The sequence below is a fragment of the Perca fluviatilis genome, chromosome 1, assembly GCF_010015445.1.
Source record: "Perca fluviatilis chromosome 1, GENO_Pfluv_1.0, whole genome shotgun sequence".
Taxonomy (NCBI): Eukaryota; Metazoa; Chordata; class Actinopteri; order Perciformes; family Percidae; genus Perca; species Perca fluviatilis.
In genome coordinates, this window is record NC_053112.1 from 40,939,887 (window position 1) to 40,954,715 (window position 14,829).

At 41.3% G+C, this 14,829-nt stretch overlaps 1 protein-coding gene across 1 annotated transcript in view; it reads right to left on the reverse strand.

Moving 5' to 3' along the window:
• chrna6 (cholinergic receptor, nicotinic, alpha 6) overlaps nt 1-5,575 on the reverse strand; it is a 47,434-nt gene extending 41,859 nt beyond the window's left edge. The window contains exon 1 of the mRNA XM_039810561.1: nt 4,768-5,575. Coding sequence (XP_039666495.1) covers nt 4,768-4,825 — 58 coding nt within the window. The 5' untranslated portion in view covers nt 4,826-5,575. The remainder of the gene's footprint in view (nt 1-4,767) is intronic.
• Nucleotides 5,576-14,829: the final 9,254 nt, after the last annotated feature.

Genomic DNA, 14,829 nt, shown 5'->3' on the forward strand with positions numbered 1-14,829 from the left:
ATCTGCTTATTGGCTACCTGTGTCCTAATATATTGACAATTCAATGGAAGCAGTCTGATATGTCTTTTGACATTACTGTACAACTGTGTAGTTTATTGGTTGAGCTTATCGTTTCAATCGGACTCCTTTTTTAAAACAGAATTCAGAAAAAATAAGCCAGCTGCAGGTTATGATCGAGGAAAGAAGAGGAATCCGTGATTACAGTAAACTCAGCAGCATGTACAGTTAATGTACTCAAACGTACAGTATCAATTATTCAACTAGCTATGCAGAATCTGTCTAAAAACACTTACAGTAGAAAGCTAGTTGGTTAAAATATAGATCCTGTTAGATATTTAATGCACCCAAGACATGAGGGTCGGAGGTCAACTTGCACACTGAGGGGGGGAGGGGGAGAAGGTGAAGGACGGATAACGCGTGTCGGAGAAGAAGAGACCTTTTATGGGCCGTTTGAGAGGATACTGTTAGAAAGCCATTTAGCCTCCATTCTCCCCTGAGCATGCAAATGCTTTTAAAGGAGAGTGAGCAAGAGAGGCAGAAAGGGCAAGAGAGAGAGACACGGGGGTGAAAGAGAAAGTGTGTTTTTACTTTTACATCTTCATTACGCACAATGCTTGTATGGTAAACACTATATAAAGGAGTAATTGCTTTGCGATGACCTGAAATGCTCAGCTCATACGGTTTGTTTTCCTTTTGTGCCCATAAAGCTGAGTTGAAATGAGCTGAAGTCAACTGACAGAGATTACAGTAAATGGGGGGAGAAAAGTAGAGAGAGAGACAGCTGAAAAGACAGAGATACAACTGACTAAGATGAAGTAGAAAGCTGATGACAGCAACAACCTGAGAGATGAGTTGTGAGTGCGAAACTGTGGAGACAGGTGCAAAGAGCCAGAGAAGATAGGATAGTGGAGCAGGAATTTGGACTGTGTGTGTGTGTGTGTGTGTGTGTGTGTGTGTGTGTGTGTGTGTGTGTGTGTGTGTGTGTGTGTGTGTGTGTGTGTGTGTGTCTGTGTGTGTGTGTGTGTGTGTGTGTGTGTGTGTGTGTGTGTGTGTGTGTGTGTGTGTGTGTGTGTGTGTGTGTGTGTGTGTGTGTGTGTGTGAGTGTTTGTGTGTGTCCAGTAAATGGAATAGGAAAAGATGCAACGTCTAGGAAAGCAGAATGCTCCATCTCTCCCAAAACCCTGCAAACTACTTCCTTTAATTTTTCTTTTCTTTCTTTCTTCCATTCTGTCTTTTTCTGCAGATATAAACAGGTCTAATATAGTGCTATCAAAAGCTTTATGACATTCACAGGACACCGCACAGGCCTTTGTGTGCTCACACATATTCATGCAGAAAGAAAATTGCCTTTTATTTCACATTCAAAATGAGCAGATCAAATAGAAATTGCACATCTTTCCCTCAAGGCACGTTACCCAAAAAGTGGGTTACATGAATTTGAATATGTTTCATGTAAAAGAGTCATTCAACCTTTGTTGTTCAATATATCAACAGTGGTTTTCTCATTAAAAAATTTACATTTTTGTGGTGATCCTCTCTCTGGGGTTCAGCAAATGTCATCTTAACCCTAAGAGAAGCCAGAGCGAGAAAAATTTGGCTCCAACAATGTGGGATAGTACAGGTATTATACACTAAATATCCTATAATGAAAAGTGTTAACTGACACCAGAATGAAACACTCCCAAACTTCATTCTGGTAAAACGTTGAGATCAAATTATAAGTTGGACGTTCATGAACGTGTGATTACAGCGGTGTAAAACGAGCACTGCAGTGTGAGGTGTTCTCAACCCATTTATCTGTGACTCACTTTGTGTTTAGCCACGCCCCCTCTGCTCTGTGTTCTGCTCTGTAAATGTTACTGTGATATAAGCCTTGTTACCACGCAGCTACACACACACACACACACACACACACCTCATCACCACAGTTCACTGACTGGATCATCAGTCATGCATTCAAAGACATTAAGAGAGCAGCCTCTATTTGAAAACAGCGGACAGCATCATGAATATACCTACAGGCTGAGGTAACACATTAGTAGTAGCACATTCAAAACCACCAGAAGCAACAGATATACGGTATATACTGTATGTGAACGTGCTATTTACTATTTGTGTGTTTTTGAAGGCATTGTGGACCTCTATGTGCATATTAGCTGCCATGAGGCTAAAATTGCAGCTAAAAGTACGGTCACATTAGCCTTCTGTTCGCCAGAATTTCCCCACACATCCCTGAAAAAGATGTGACAGTTCTGATGTGATGATTGAGAGCAATGCTACAGTTTATTGTCTGGTCGTGTAATGTTGCACTGAACATGGTGATGATACAGCCCTAGAATGACTTATCTCCAAACACAGTGCATCACAGTTTAACTGGCCCATTGCAAACGATACTACTAACTTGCTTTGCCAAATATGTTACAGAGGAAACATAATTGCTGCACTGATTGGCAATGTTTCTTCAAAAGCAGGAGCAAAGAGGTCATAGGGAGGAGGTCTTGTGCTTTAAATCAGCGTAGATTTCTTTTCATCCTTTAATCAAGACCATGATCTTTCTAAGTGCTTTGCGTTGCCTAAACATAACCAGAAAAGCCATGTTTCAGTTGCCACAACTGGATACTGTAGGCAAAACAAAGATTTAAAACATCTTGGCAGGTGGCAACATTTTGCACACATATAAATGTTTCCTTATTATGTTGATGTTTGGCTGAAAATGTATGCTCTGAGATTTGTAATTTTTACTCTGATTTGTGAAAATGTACACAGATTTGAAAATGTAGATTAAACATACCACTCCAAACGTCACCACACAAAAATATCCTTAGAGTCTTCAGCTCGCCTGCTAACTAACTAACTAACTAGCTAACTAACTAGCTGGCTAACATTGATCCATTTCTCTATAGCAGTGTGTCTGAGTATACATTTACATTTACAGATTGAGATTACGGCTCATGACTTTCCACAAACATTTACAAATGAGTTTGGTACAAACTTGACTTCTGAAACTGCAGAGAACAAGAGAGTGAGGGAAACACACACATAAACACACAAACAGCGGCCTCACAGCCAAGAGGGTCATGCATGGAATGAAGTATGTGTGTGGAGCCTGATAAACCATAAAAGAGCCTATCTGCCACCTTGCATAAATCTGATAGCTGCTATTTATGCCCTTGGAGCAAATGTTTACGCTACTGCATTGAAATGCCGCAGCATAATTACTGTCTCTGCATCTATTTCCCAAAGAGGCTCCAGGTCACATCCAGGCTCTCTGCCTCAGCTGTGGTCAGTGATTAAGGCTGGGTGCATTTCAATAATACCAGATTCATTTCCTCCCTCCCTTCCTTCCTTCCTTCCTTCCTTCCTTCCTTCCTTCCTTCCTTCCTTCCTTCCTTCCTTCCTTCCTTCCTTCCTTCCTTCCCCTGCCTTTCCTCCTTCCTTGCATTATTCTTTTCTTTCTCCCTCTGACCCTCTCTTCCTTCCTTCCTTCCTCCTTCCTTCCTTCCTTCCTTCCTTCCTTCCTTCCTTCTTTCCCTTCCTTCCTTCCTTCCTTCCTTCCCTTCCCCTGCCTTTCCTCCTTCCTTGCATTATTCTTTTCTTTCTCCATCTGACCCTCTCTTCCTTCCTTCCTTCCTTCCTTCCTTCCTCTCTTCCTTCCTTCCTTCCTATCTTCCTTCCTTCCTCTCTTCCTTGGTTCTTTCATTCTTCCCTTCTTTCCTTCCTTCTTTCTTTTCTTTTTTCCTTCCTTCCTCCTTCCCTTCTTTTCCCATCAATTTCAACTCAATATCTACAGACAAAGCTGTTCTCTTTCTTGTTTTAAAAAGTACAAGTCACAATTTGTAACCCTATAATACCCCTTTTGAAAAGGGAAGGGTCCATCAAAGATAACCCAATCCCTTCACAAAATATCCTCACTCTAAAGCTCTAAAAGATATATATTTTTATGTCATTTCACAACGCAGTAGCCTACATGAGCAAACACACTACAAATGCAATATGACCTGTTAATCATAATTAGGGCAAAACGGAATACGGTTATCTGACTTATTCAAAGACGCACATGGCAGTGAGAAAGGTTTTTATCAAATGCCTGCAGACGGCCAATCTCCCCTGTCTAAAACCTTCCTATCTGCCCTCTGTCTGGTCTGAATAATACGATGTTGGCACAGGCCCTATATAACCCTACACACTCTCTCACCAGCCGTAAACAGGGAAACAGATGCTGTAAACAAATCTGTTTTGGTTTCCTGATATCCCGACTCTCGCCTCAAAACAACATTTGCATTCATCCAAATTCATTTCCCGGATTGTTCTGCATTTCATTTTTATGGCCTAGTTAACACGAAACCGAGTCATGGATGAGCTTTATGACACGATCATGTTGAGAGAGAAAAACATTTGAAACAACTTTGAATTCATAAGGCAGATATTGACAGTTTGGCATTAAATATTTTAACAACTGTGTTGCCATTTTCTAAATTATAATAAAACTGAAAGAGTAATGAGATCGATGACCACAGCTCTAACAGCTGGGAAACTTCTTTGGCTTTTTTAGCACTGGACAGAAGCTCCACTACGTTATTGCTGACTTCGCACAGCTGAAAGATTAAAACAAAGTTATAAAATAAACGCGTTTAATTAAACCATTACAAAATCTCCAAGTTAACTATCGAGCACTGTCTCACACCGTATCATCGAATACTCTTTGAAACCAAACGAAAAAACTACTGTACATCATATATAAGCCTACCTGGGATAAATCCCACTTACCTTGCGCTATCAACCCCACGAGAAGAAGCAGCAAAGTCCATCTCGCCGCCGGCTGCATCTCTCCCCCGTGTCGCTTGAGGATCCTCTTCACTTTCTTCTTAATGAACTCTATCGGTTCAATCAATGAGCGAAAGAAATAATGCGTAATGGCATGAAAACGTGCGTCTCTCCCCTGGTGCCGTCTGTCTCGCTCTGCCGGTGCGCACCTTCCTGATCTGATCCGAACTTCACTTCGTTCGTCCCTCCCCTATGAGCGCAAAGCTCCCCTCCGGCGCATCAATACGGACTCCACACAGGGAGGGAAGAGCCGCCCTAACACTTGCTTTGAAGGATAATAGGCGTAATTTAATTCCGCGGGTGACAGGAAGAGAACGTTCATTTATAAAGACAAAAAGTGAGCCTATATTCAGGAGGAATGTTTGGCACTGGTGTCTAGTAACTACAGGCAGGTGTTGCACTCACCATGGTTTAGGTCGATTCTGAAATACCGTCTAAAATAGTCTCTCACACATTCGAATGTCCCTTAATTAGTTTGTGACAGAGCCAAAGAGGTCAGTAATCACAATAACGAAACAGAATAAGATCTGACTTAATTGCGTCAGTGGTCGGCAGTTGCGGCAGGTGCTCCGCTTTTATACCCAGATCTCCAGCTGATATAGACGTGGTGAAAAAGTTTCTGTTTGATGGTAAATGCAGGACTGAATGATGTGTTGCTCCTTATTCGTGAATCTGATTTGCTGATTTCAGCACCACGGACAGCGCCACTGAGTTTCCCTCACTGAGAGCTGTCCGTGGTGCTGAACTCAGCCGCGCACTTCCTTCATTTTGAGGGATGCATTTAGTATTAGCGTTTCACACCATGTTCTGTTGCATGACACTAAGACGTTGAAACGTATATTTTTTAAACATATGTTAGTGTATCCTGATAAGTTAAAGCACATTCTTTGCATCTATTGAGACTCTTTGGGTTGCCAAATTCAAGACGAGAGAGGGACTGTATAGCATGCTGTGTCTTTTCCCAGCCACTAAACTGCAGCACCGCGCTGTGCTGAGGAGGAAAGTTGAGATACTCCGAGACATCGTTTCTGTCTCATTGTGGAGCGCTGCTCATATTATATGCTCTCCAGGTGCGTCCGGATCACGCTGATTATGTTTAATTTTAGCCCGCGATTTTCCACGCTTGGTTTGACGTCATTAAACAAAGTAATTAAGGGAGTAATGCTTAGCCGAGCTGAGCTAAACCGAGTCGACACAAACAAATACGTCAGTGAGTGGGAAGAAAGTGAACACGACACAACTGGATGTGGATGTGTCCTGGACAGAGAGAGAGACAGACTGAATTTACCTCTTCACTCAGTGGTTGTGCGTGCATGTGTGTATGTGCCTGTCCACGCTTGCTTGTACATGGACCCACAAACATACAGACACAGACACAGACACACACACACACACACACACACACACACACACACACTTAGGCCACTGGGCACAGACACTAGTACTTCCTGTTACTTTCCAAAGAGTAATGCTAATAACAGTCACTACAATGAGAGGTTTTTGCGCCTTGACCGTTTGGTCACTGGGCCCAGTAGGCCTGTTAAGAATTCACCCTTGCTGACTAGTTTATTTTCTATTACAGCTATAAAAAATTTAAAAAAATTGCACGGTAGATGATTCAGTATGTTGAACTGTTTTGTTAAATGGCCTATTATCATTCAAAAAGTACCATAATGTGTTCAAATGCTTTTCTGTTGATGTGTTTTTCAATATATTACATCCCCTGATGTAGCTTATTTAAAGTCCACCAACACCAACGTGGCACTGAACCACATTGCCACCCATCCAATACACCCCTTCTAATCATATTCAATTTAGTTTCATTTAATATTATCTTTTAAATGAATTACCAAGATAATGAAACCACTGCATTATGAGACTGGATGAAACGATTATCACATTACAGGAATATTTATTACAATATCGAAGTCAAACATGGTGTTTTGCCCCAGGTGAAACTCTACCAGATGTGGCATGTGTGGATATAAATATCCTGTGTGCAGCATAGGTGTGTGTATACCAGGGCTTATTCACACACACACCACACACACACACACACACACACACACACACAGACCTTATGCCAGGATCTCCCCTTTACCCTAAGGCCATATTAACCAGGACAAACAAAATCAACCTTCACAACTGTCTGAATGTTGTCACAACAATCAGCCTCCCCTTATTTCAACACAAGTAAAAGCATCAAAACATTTCTTCATCTCTTTCTAATTTAGCTATTGGAAGGAGTTTACCGGGTCTAATCCTGGCAGACAAGCGCTGCATGAAAAGGAGGGATGAAGAAAAACAGAATAAGCACGGCGGGGATAATGTGGCTTTGCTGCTACTGGTGTCACCATCTGACAAGTGCTGAGCTCACAGTGTGGCGTCATGACATGCTCGTCTTCGCCAGCCTCATTAGTGAAGCGGTTTAGGGGGGGAACTAGGAGAGAATCAATGTTTCTGCCAGGATTGTTTAGCGTGACGCACCATGGCCTGTGCTGCTGCTCTGCCCTGGGCAATGTTTAATTCATGTTTTTCGGAAAAGCTGGATGCGCCATTAGTGTCATCCTCTTGTCTCTCCACCTCTCTCCGTTTGCACTTCCTCTCTTTCCAGTCGTCATCCCAACAATACAATTGTCTTCATCAATCACTGTCTCCCTTTTTCATACTTTGCTTTTCCTAGGTTGTTTTACTTGATTTTCCGTACTTGCTCAATACATTCCTTCCTTTCCATGTTTCCTGTCATCCTTCTACTTTCACCTCACATACTTCCAACATGTTTTTTCCCTCCTGCACCTGCTCTCATTCATACACCGTACACTGGTGCCATCTTTCTGCCTCAAGTGAAACACAACATATAAAAATATCTACCTCCCTCGCTAGAACTTTTAGACCAACCTGAATTATTCATATCCCCATATCTGCACCACATCCCCTGACCCCGAGAGAAGTGCTTTTATTTTCAACCCCAAGTAATGAAAGCTGGATGGCCCCTTTTTATTCTCCCTGGCATGATCATCTCGCTGAGGTTGGGTTTAATGGAGCGGAGGTGATCAGAGGCTTCTGGAAGCTTCCAGGATGCAGGGAGGTGGATATCATGTTTTCCTTATATGGTGAGAAAAGAAATGGTGGTATAGAGTAAATAGGTCAGGGTTACAATATGGACAGAACAGAAGGCATGACTTTCAGAGAGGTTTATTGCTGCTGCATTCAGGAAGTCAGTCAGACTCACCAAACAATAGTCTGCTCTACAAATGGCTGCACCCTGATGCAACGCACAACACAAGTGAAACGTATCATGGTAATACAACATGATATTATTGTAGATGAACCTGTGCTGAATACGAAACAGTCATGGTACTTTAAAAATACTGCTTGGATTTGTTCAAATTGACAACAATATCACAGCATGCCAAAATCATTTGTGTGTCTGAAACTACCCTCAGATCCCAGAGGGTTAAGGGTGGAGGCAGCGATTCTGGTGAAAGATTGTTGATATTGTTATAACCTGTCTCTTGGGCCATGACAAAAATGAGAGATGCACACGTTTAAGGGAACAAACAAATTCATTTATTTAACAGAAGTAATTACAGTAGGTTGCAAAGCATAGCAAAGGAACACATACCGTGGGATGTGAATGTGAGTAGGATCAGTAATGGGTGAGCATGTATGACAATGTGGCCTATGTGCATTTTGTAGAGTTTACAAAATATGCAAAAGAGAGTATAAACTCAGGGAGGGTGCCTGAGAGAGAGAGAGAGAGAGAGAGAGAGAGAGAGAGAGAGAGAGAGAGAGAGAGAGAGAGAGAGTGAGTGGCAGAGCCTAAATTTATAATCTTTGAGCACCAGGCCCAGGCGGCACCAGATATCACTGATAACTAGCACATCCAAAAATCACCCAATCAATTAATTTACCACACTGACACTGCTGACTAATAGCAGGGTTGTCACAATATTTGAACTCAGCACCCAAAGAACCCCCCCCCCCTCCCCCTCCTGTCTGTGCTGCTTCAGAAGCCAGATTCACTGTCCCTATTTCTCCCCTTGCCTTGCTCTCATACATCCGTGGCCTTTCCCCTGTCCTGTGCACAAGCACCAACTGAATAGTGTTGGGAGTTTGTTTGTTTCCCGTTTGCAGAGCCAGGGCTTTTTCAGTACACAGCTAGCGGACCGTGAGGAGATATTCACTGAATGTTTCAAAATGTGTACATATTGGATTAGAATCACTGACTGCCCCTTTGAATCAGTTTTTAAATCAGTTGATTAAAGCAGACAATTTAATTCAGTTTCGATTGTTCAAAAGACCTTTTATAGGTTCTGAAAACAAAAAGGGATTATTGCATGCAGCACGACGTAATCATGATATCACTGAACCACTGAAAACCGTTTTATTTATTTTTGGCGTCATAAATGACCTGCCCTTACGGCAAAGCCAGCCTGCAGTCCACGTGTAGTCATCTGCACTCTGCTCACCTCTTTCTGGTTGTAGATGTGGTGTAATGTCGAAAATTATATTTCAGGAAGATATTCTAAAAGATTTGTTTAAAATGGTTTAATTTAAATTGTTATTAAGCAAAATGCTTCAATGGAGTCAATGGAAATGGAGAACATTGTGTGTGTAATTTGGCATCTGAATTTTGTAGGTAAATAACTGTGAAATAGAGCAGAACTGCTCCGCAGAGTGATGGTAAATAAATGCCAAAGAATGCCAAAGATCCTCTTGTATTGAGTAAATATTTGTCTCAGTACAAGAGTTATTTTAAACGAGTCACTTTTTCCTAGATCTGTCTATTTTTGTAAATAAAAAAGGATGCCTACAATGGAACTGCGTGGCTGTAGCTCAAATGGTTAAACAGGTTGGACATCCGGAGTCCCTTACTCCTCCTGTCCTAAAGACAATTAACCCTAAAGTGCCTCCAATGTATGTGCTTGGGGAACAAAACACCATATTACTGTAATGCAATAAATGGCTATTTATTGCTTCAGTGGAGGCTTAATTGTTACCATTGAATCTAAAGACCTGAGAGCAAGTCTTTTTCCAGCAATTTAGAAAAGAATATAAGCAATCAATGCTTTAGCATAGAGTACATTAAGACCAATAGAAGTGACCTCAGTAAAGACTTTACATTAATCGTATTAACACATCTGGTTGCGTTTACATCATATGATATAAGATCTGCCAACAGAAGCACTTGTGTTACTGAACTAAGGATTATCAGCTTAATGCACACATACAAATAAATGGAGGTGGAAAAGCGCATACACACAGCTACACAAACATCTGTTCATTTGTCTGATTAAAAAAAAGCTAAAATAATATCACCAGGGTGTGCAGTACACCTACATAGGGATAATTGACATAAGCAGCAGGAACCATATTTTACACTGGAGCTAAAACATACCCAGAAATACACACACACACACACACACACACACACACACACACACACATGCTGGTCTTGCAAAAACTAATTTCCTCTGGGACAGTAAAAGTCATACGGTCCGGTGCATGTAGTCCAAAAATGGGTTAGCTTATGCTGACTATAACTGCAATGAATCAAATTGGGGACGCCAATTTTTGCCCCAAATTATATAAATAAAACTCCCAGCTTAACAGTTTAAAGTCCTGGAATTTGTCCCCATGTGTGGCTTATGATATTCTACACATGCAAATCACTGAGCTCCACAGGTCTCTGTGTGAGGAGATTGCAAGTCAGGGATTGGTTGGTATAAATCGAAAATAAATGCAGCAGCTCACCAGTTTGGCTGTACTTTGACTATTGCAGCTCATGATTGAGAAGGACTATCTGACACTCATATGTACTTGAGCCACAGGCAAGAGGAATACTTAAACAAGCTCAAACCTCTGTTAGTACATCATAAGTGCTGTCGAAGAGCATCACGCTGATTACTATCTGCATAGCTGGATATCTTTAATTCATCGCTGTGGCGGCAGAAAGGGGAAGGGGAGTTTAATCAGGGACCAAATGCACTGTCAACACTGGGGATGTTTTTACATGGTTTGGATATCCGAAATGAAGTAAAAAGACAAACTTAAAACTCATCTGCCAAGTACAGTGCATCGGTGCTGTGCAGACTGTGAAATATCTGAAACGATAAGTCTTTAAAATAATCAAAGTTGTTCACCAGAGAGCAAAGTCGGGCATTCGTTTGTCGTCTTGAATGTATTTCTCAGTGCAGTGTTTCTGTGCTGATGTCCTTTCTGGTCATCTTCAGACAGCAGGCTGAACACACAAACACACACACACACACACACGCACACACACATACATAAACGCACATGCAAGCTGATCAAATATTGTGTGCTACTGAAAGTGAGTTATCCTGTTGGACAAGCTGACTTAAGGCATCATGCTTAGCAGGCGATATCTAGAGGAGCCACAAAGACACAGTGAAAACTCAGAAAGTATAATACTGCAGGGTCTTCAGGGGGTCTACAGCTACACTGCCACAACTTTATATTGGCTGTTTCTCTCTCTACTAGCTTTCACTGAAGTACATACAATACTTTTCTATTCCGAAATCATATCATAGTGAGGGGTCTGGGTGTCCTCCCCCAGGGTTATTTTCAGAGTCAAAGACTTTATTTACTGCATTCGGATACACTTTTATTCACCAGTTAACGGTGGAAATACTTTTATTTAACAAATGCGAAGAAGAAAAACACAAATGACAATTCAAAATATATCAAAAATATAATGGAAAGTATGTTGTTGCGTGTCATTGGGCATTTTTAAGTAGGTATATGGAAATCCTGGAGCTTTCTTAGTGGGTATACTGCGGATACCTGCATATCACGTAGACTACACCACTGCAAACAATCCCCACTGAAGGCTGGTATCTGGCGTACAGCCTGTCCCATGTTCTAAGCTATTTGGGCGTGTAGCGTGAAAAGGGACAGATAATTGGGTTTATCACTGGCGTATTTTTAGTTCTCATTTCTCCACACGCAATTTACAACAGACTGAAAAGGGGCGGGGGGAGTAAGTGTGGTAAGAGTGGAAGAGCAGACATAGAGAGAGGAGAGGGATAGAGGAACGGTGGCTGATAGAGGGAAGAGAAAGAAGGAATGGCCCACGGATATGGAGCCTGGCACGTGTCCAGGTTTGGTGGAGTGTGTGTGAAGGAGCAGTAGTGTTTCCGCCCTCAGGCACCAGTGCGGGTAGACGGAGCAGAACGAGCCCTCTGCATGACTGCAGGGGCGCCCTGACAAACCCTGCTTATTTAGGAGAGCAACCTTAGGAAACTTTAGCAACGCAGGGAGCCGGATTATCCACCATGGTGCAGACCCCTGTTAACACTTGCAAACATTGCAGGGGACAAGAATAGAAATCAGATGATTGTTGTTTGAGGCATAACGTCATGTTGAGAAGTGAGATGAAGAAACAAATAACAGTGAGTGCTGGAGATTATTTCCGTGGCGTAATCTCCATTTAATGGTGGTCTGGATGCGAAAAAGCAAAAAGAAGTAGTATTTGACAATACGTTGGATGCCTCATTTTAATAAATGCATATATGTAAAGTCAAGTTAGGAAGGAATAACAGCTTTGCTGAAGTTAGATGAGATGATTGATAACACACAGACATGAGTGGTATTGATCTTCTCACCTCACTCTTGGCAAGAAGGCTAAAAGCATATTTCTCCAAGGCAACTGACATAATGTATAAGGTCTTCTTACAAATTTAAACTAATCTGAATATTTTTGATAGCTAAATGACCAGAGTTTGAGTCTACATCAGTCCACCACCCACAATTTATCACTAAGCTGCTTATGTATATTATATATATATATATATATATATATATATATATATATATATATATAATATAATATATATAATATATATATAATGCTTTATTTTCCACAGAGCTAATCATTGGACTTTGAGTTATTGCATGACAGCATGCTGGATATTCACTGGGAGCTATGGGCATTGCAAATGTGGCAAATCAGCACGTCAGTCACCACAGCTACTGTACCTTAACAAATAGACAAAAAGGCTCAGTGTGTACATGTGTGTGCTGGACAAAAAGTGCTGATCTTACAAAGCTGGGTTCACCTAAATTAACACTGCAGCAGAGATCAGATGGGTGAGGGTGAGGGGTGGCTGCGGAGGGTAGCACCAAAAGGATTGATGGAAAGAAATCAGTTAAAAAGCAGTGTACTGGAAAAGTGCTGCTCTGTGAAAAACAGATCAGAGATCAGAGTCACAGTAGGAAGATAAATGAAAGCAGCGGCTCAAGTTAGCTCATTGGTGTAGTTAGTTTGGCTTAAGCACAACACAAGTTAAAATGCATGACATGCTTAGGTTGCTTTGGTCAACTTTGCATTTGAAGCCTACTACCTCGCAGAAGCTAGTAGTAGAAGTAGAAGCATGTTATCCATTATTTTAGATTACTTCTTGAACTATTTAATTTAGCTATGTTATATCCATTTATTACTTTTAAATAACAATTTCAACTATTTACATTTAGCTAACCATTTCAACCATTTATCCATTACTGTTATCGCAGCCATTCAAGCCTTTTTTCATTATGAGTGAGTATTAAAGGCATTTATAAATTGTCATATTCATGGATAAAATAACATATGCAAATTCAAGGGCCCCCCATTTACAGCCCCTTGGTGATGTGTCTCTGATGCAGCCCACAACATTATATTTCATGATCTAATCCTACAGTTTGACAGCTGGCCTGCTTTGTCCTCTCCTGCCTTTCGCCCAGACACAGCAACGTCACATCTGTCACCTTAATGCTTCAGTCAACCTTATATTGATAGGGTGGGGCACCTGGTAAATATCAAACACACACACACACACACCAGAGGGGGCACAGTAAATAGGTGTTTTGTCGATAGCTGTCCCCACAGCAGAGTCTCATAGTATTTCTGCTGACGTGCTGACTTCAGGAATCAGTGCTTCACTTTTGCTGAGATAAAGGATTTGGGCCAGTTAAATCTTATCATAGTCTATTATGTGTGTGCGTGTTCATTTAGTAGTAGTACATCAAAAGTAACAGTGTGCTCTGTCTTCAGAGGCTGCTGACAGTTGGACGGTGGTGTTATTTTCACCTGATATTACCTTTTCTTTGGCAGATGGAGTTGACATTTTGGGCACATGCACTCTAAAGCACACAGACACACACACACGTGCCTCCAATGGGACACAGGCGCATTAGTGCTGTCGAGCACATTTCCTCTTCTGTCAGACTGAGGAAGGAGGCTTTCTCGTACACACACAATAAACACAATAGAATGTCCATTAACAGAATGTGACCCTGCATGTGGATTCGGCCTTTTTCAACTTTCTTTTGATAGATCCACTGACCAGAGCGGAGGCTCTTAAAGGTGTTTTATTTTAAGTGTGTGTGTGTGTGTGTGTGTGTGTGTGTGTGTGTGTGTGTGTGTGTGTACTCGCAAAACAAAATGTCTCCATGAATTGTCCATGAATCAATTTTTTCTCACTAATAACGCAGACGAACATTATTTTAGATTTTAAACAGGACATATGCATGTTTTCTGAATATGGATTTCAGAGCAACACTTAAACATACATTCACAAGACCTCACACACACGCAAAACACACAACTGCTTGTCTTCCGTTGCCGTTTGATCAACACATGATGAAAACAAGTGTGAGAAAGGTTCAAAATGTATTTGAGGTCATCAAGATAAAACACGTCACAAATGAAACATTAGTGTCATTATACCAACTTTTGAAAAGTATAAAAATACTTATACCACCTTCTGCCAATCCTTTCTGCCCCTTCTGAGTACTGAACACCTGCTTTTATCCTACACTGTCAGGCCTCAGCCGAGTCTTTCAACAATGTCAGTTATCCCCATCCACAAAAGCAAAACAATTATAATAATTTCTCCCCTCCTCTCTCTTACTGAGAGAGTGGATCAACTATATTTTCCCTGACTGGTATTGTCCTTTAAGTAAAGAAACAAGATGTGAGAAAGAAACTGGGGAACAAACACA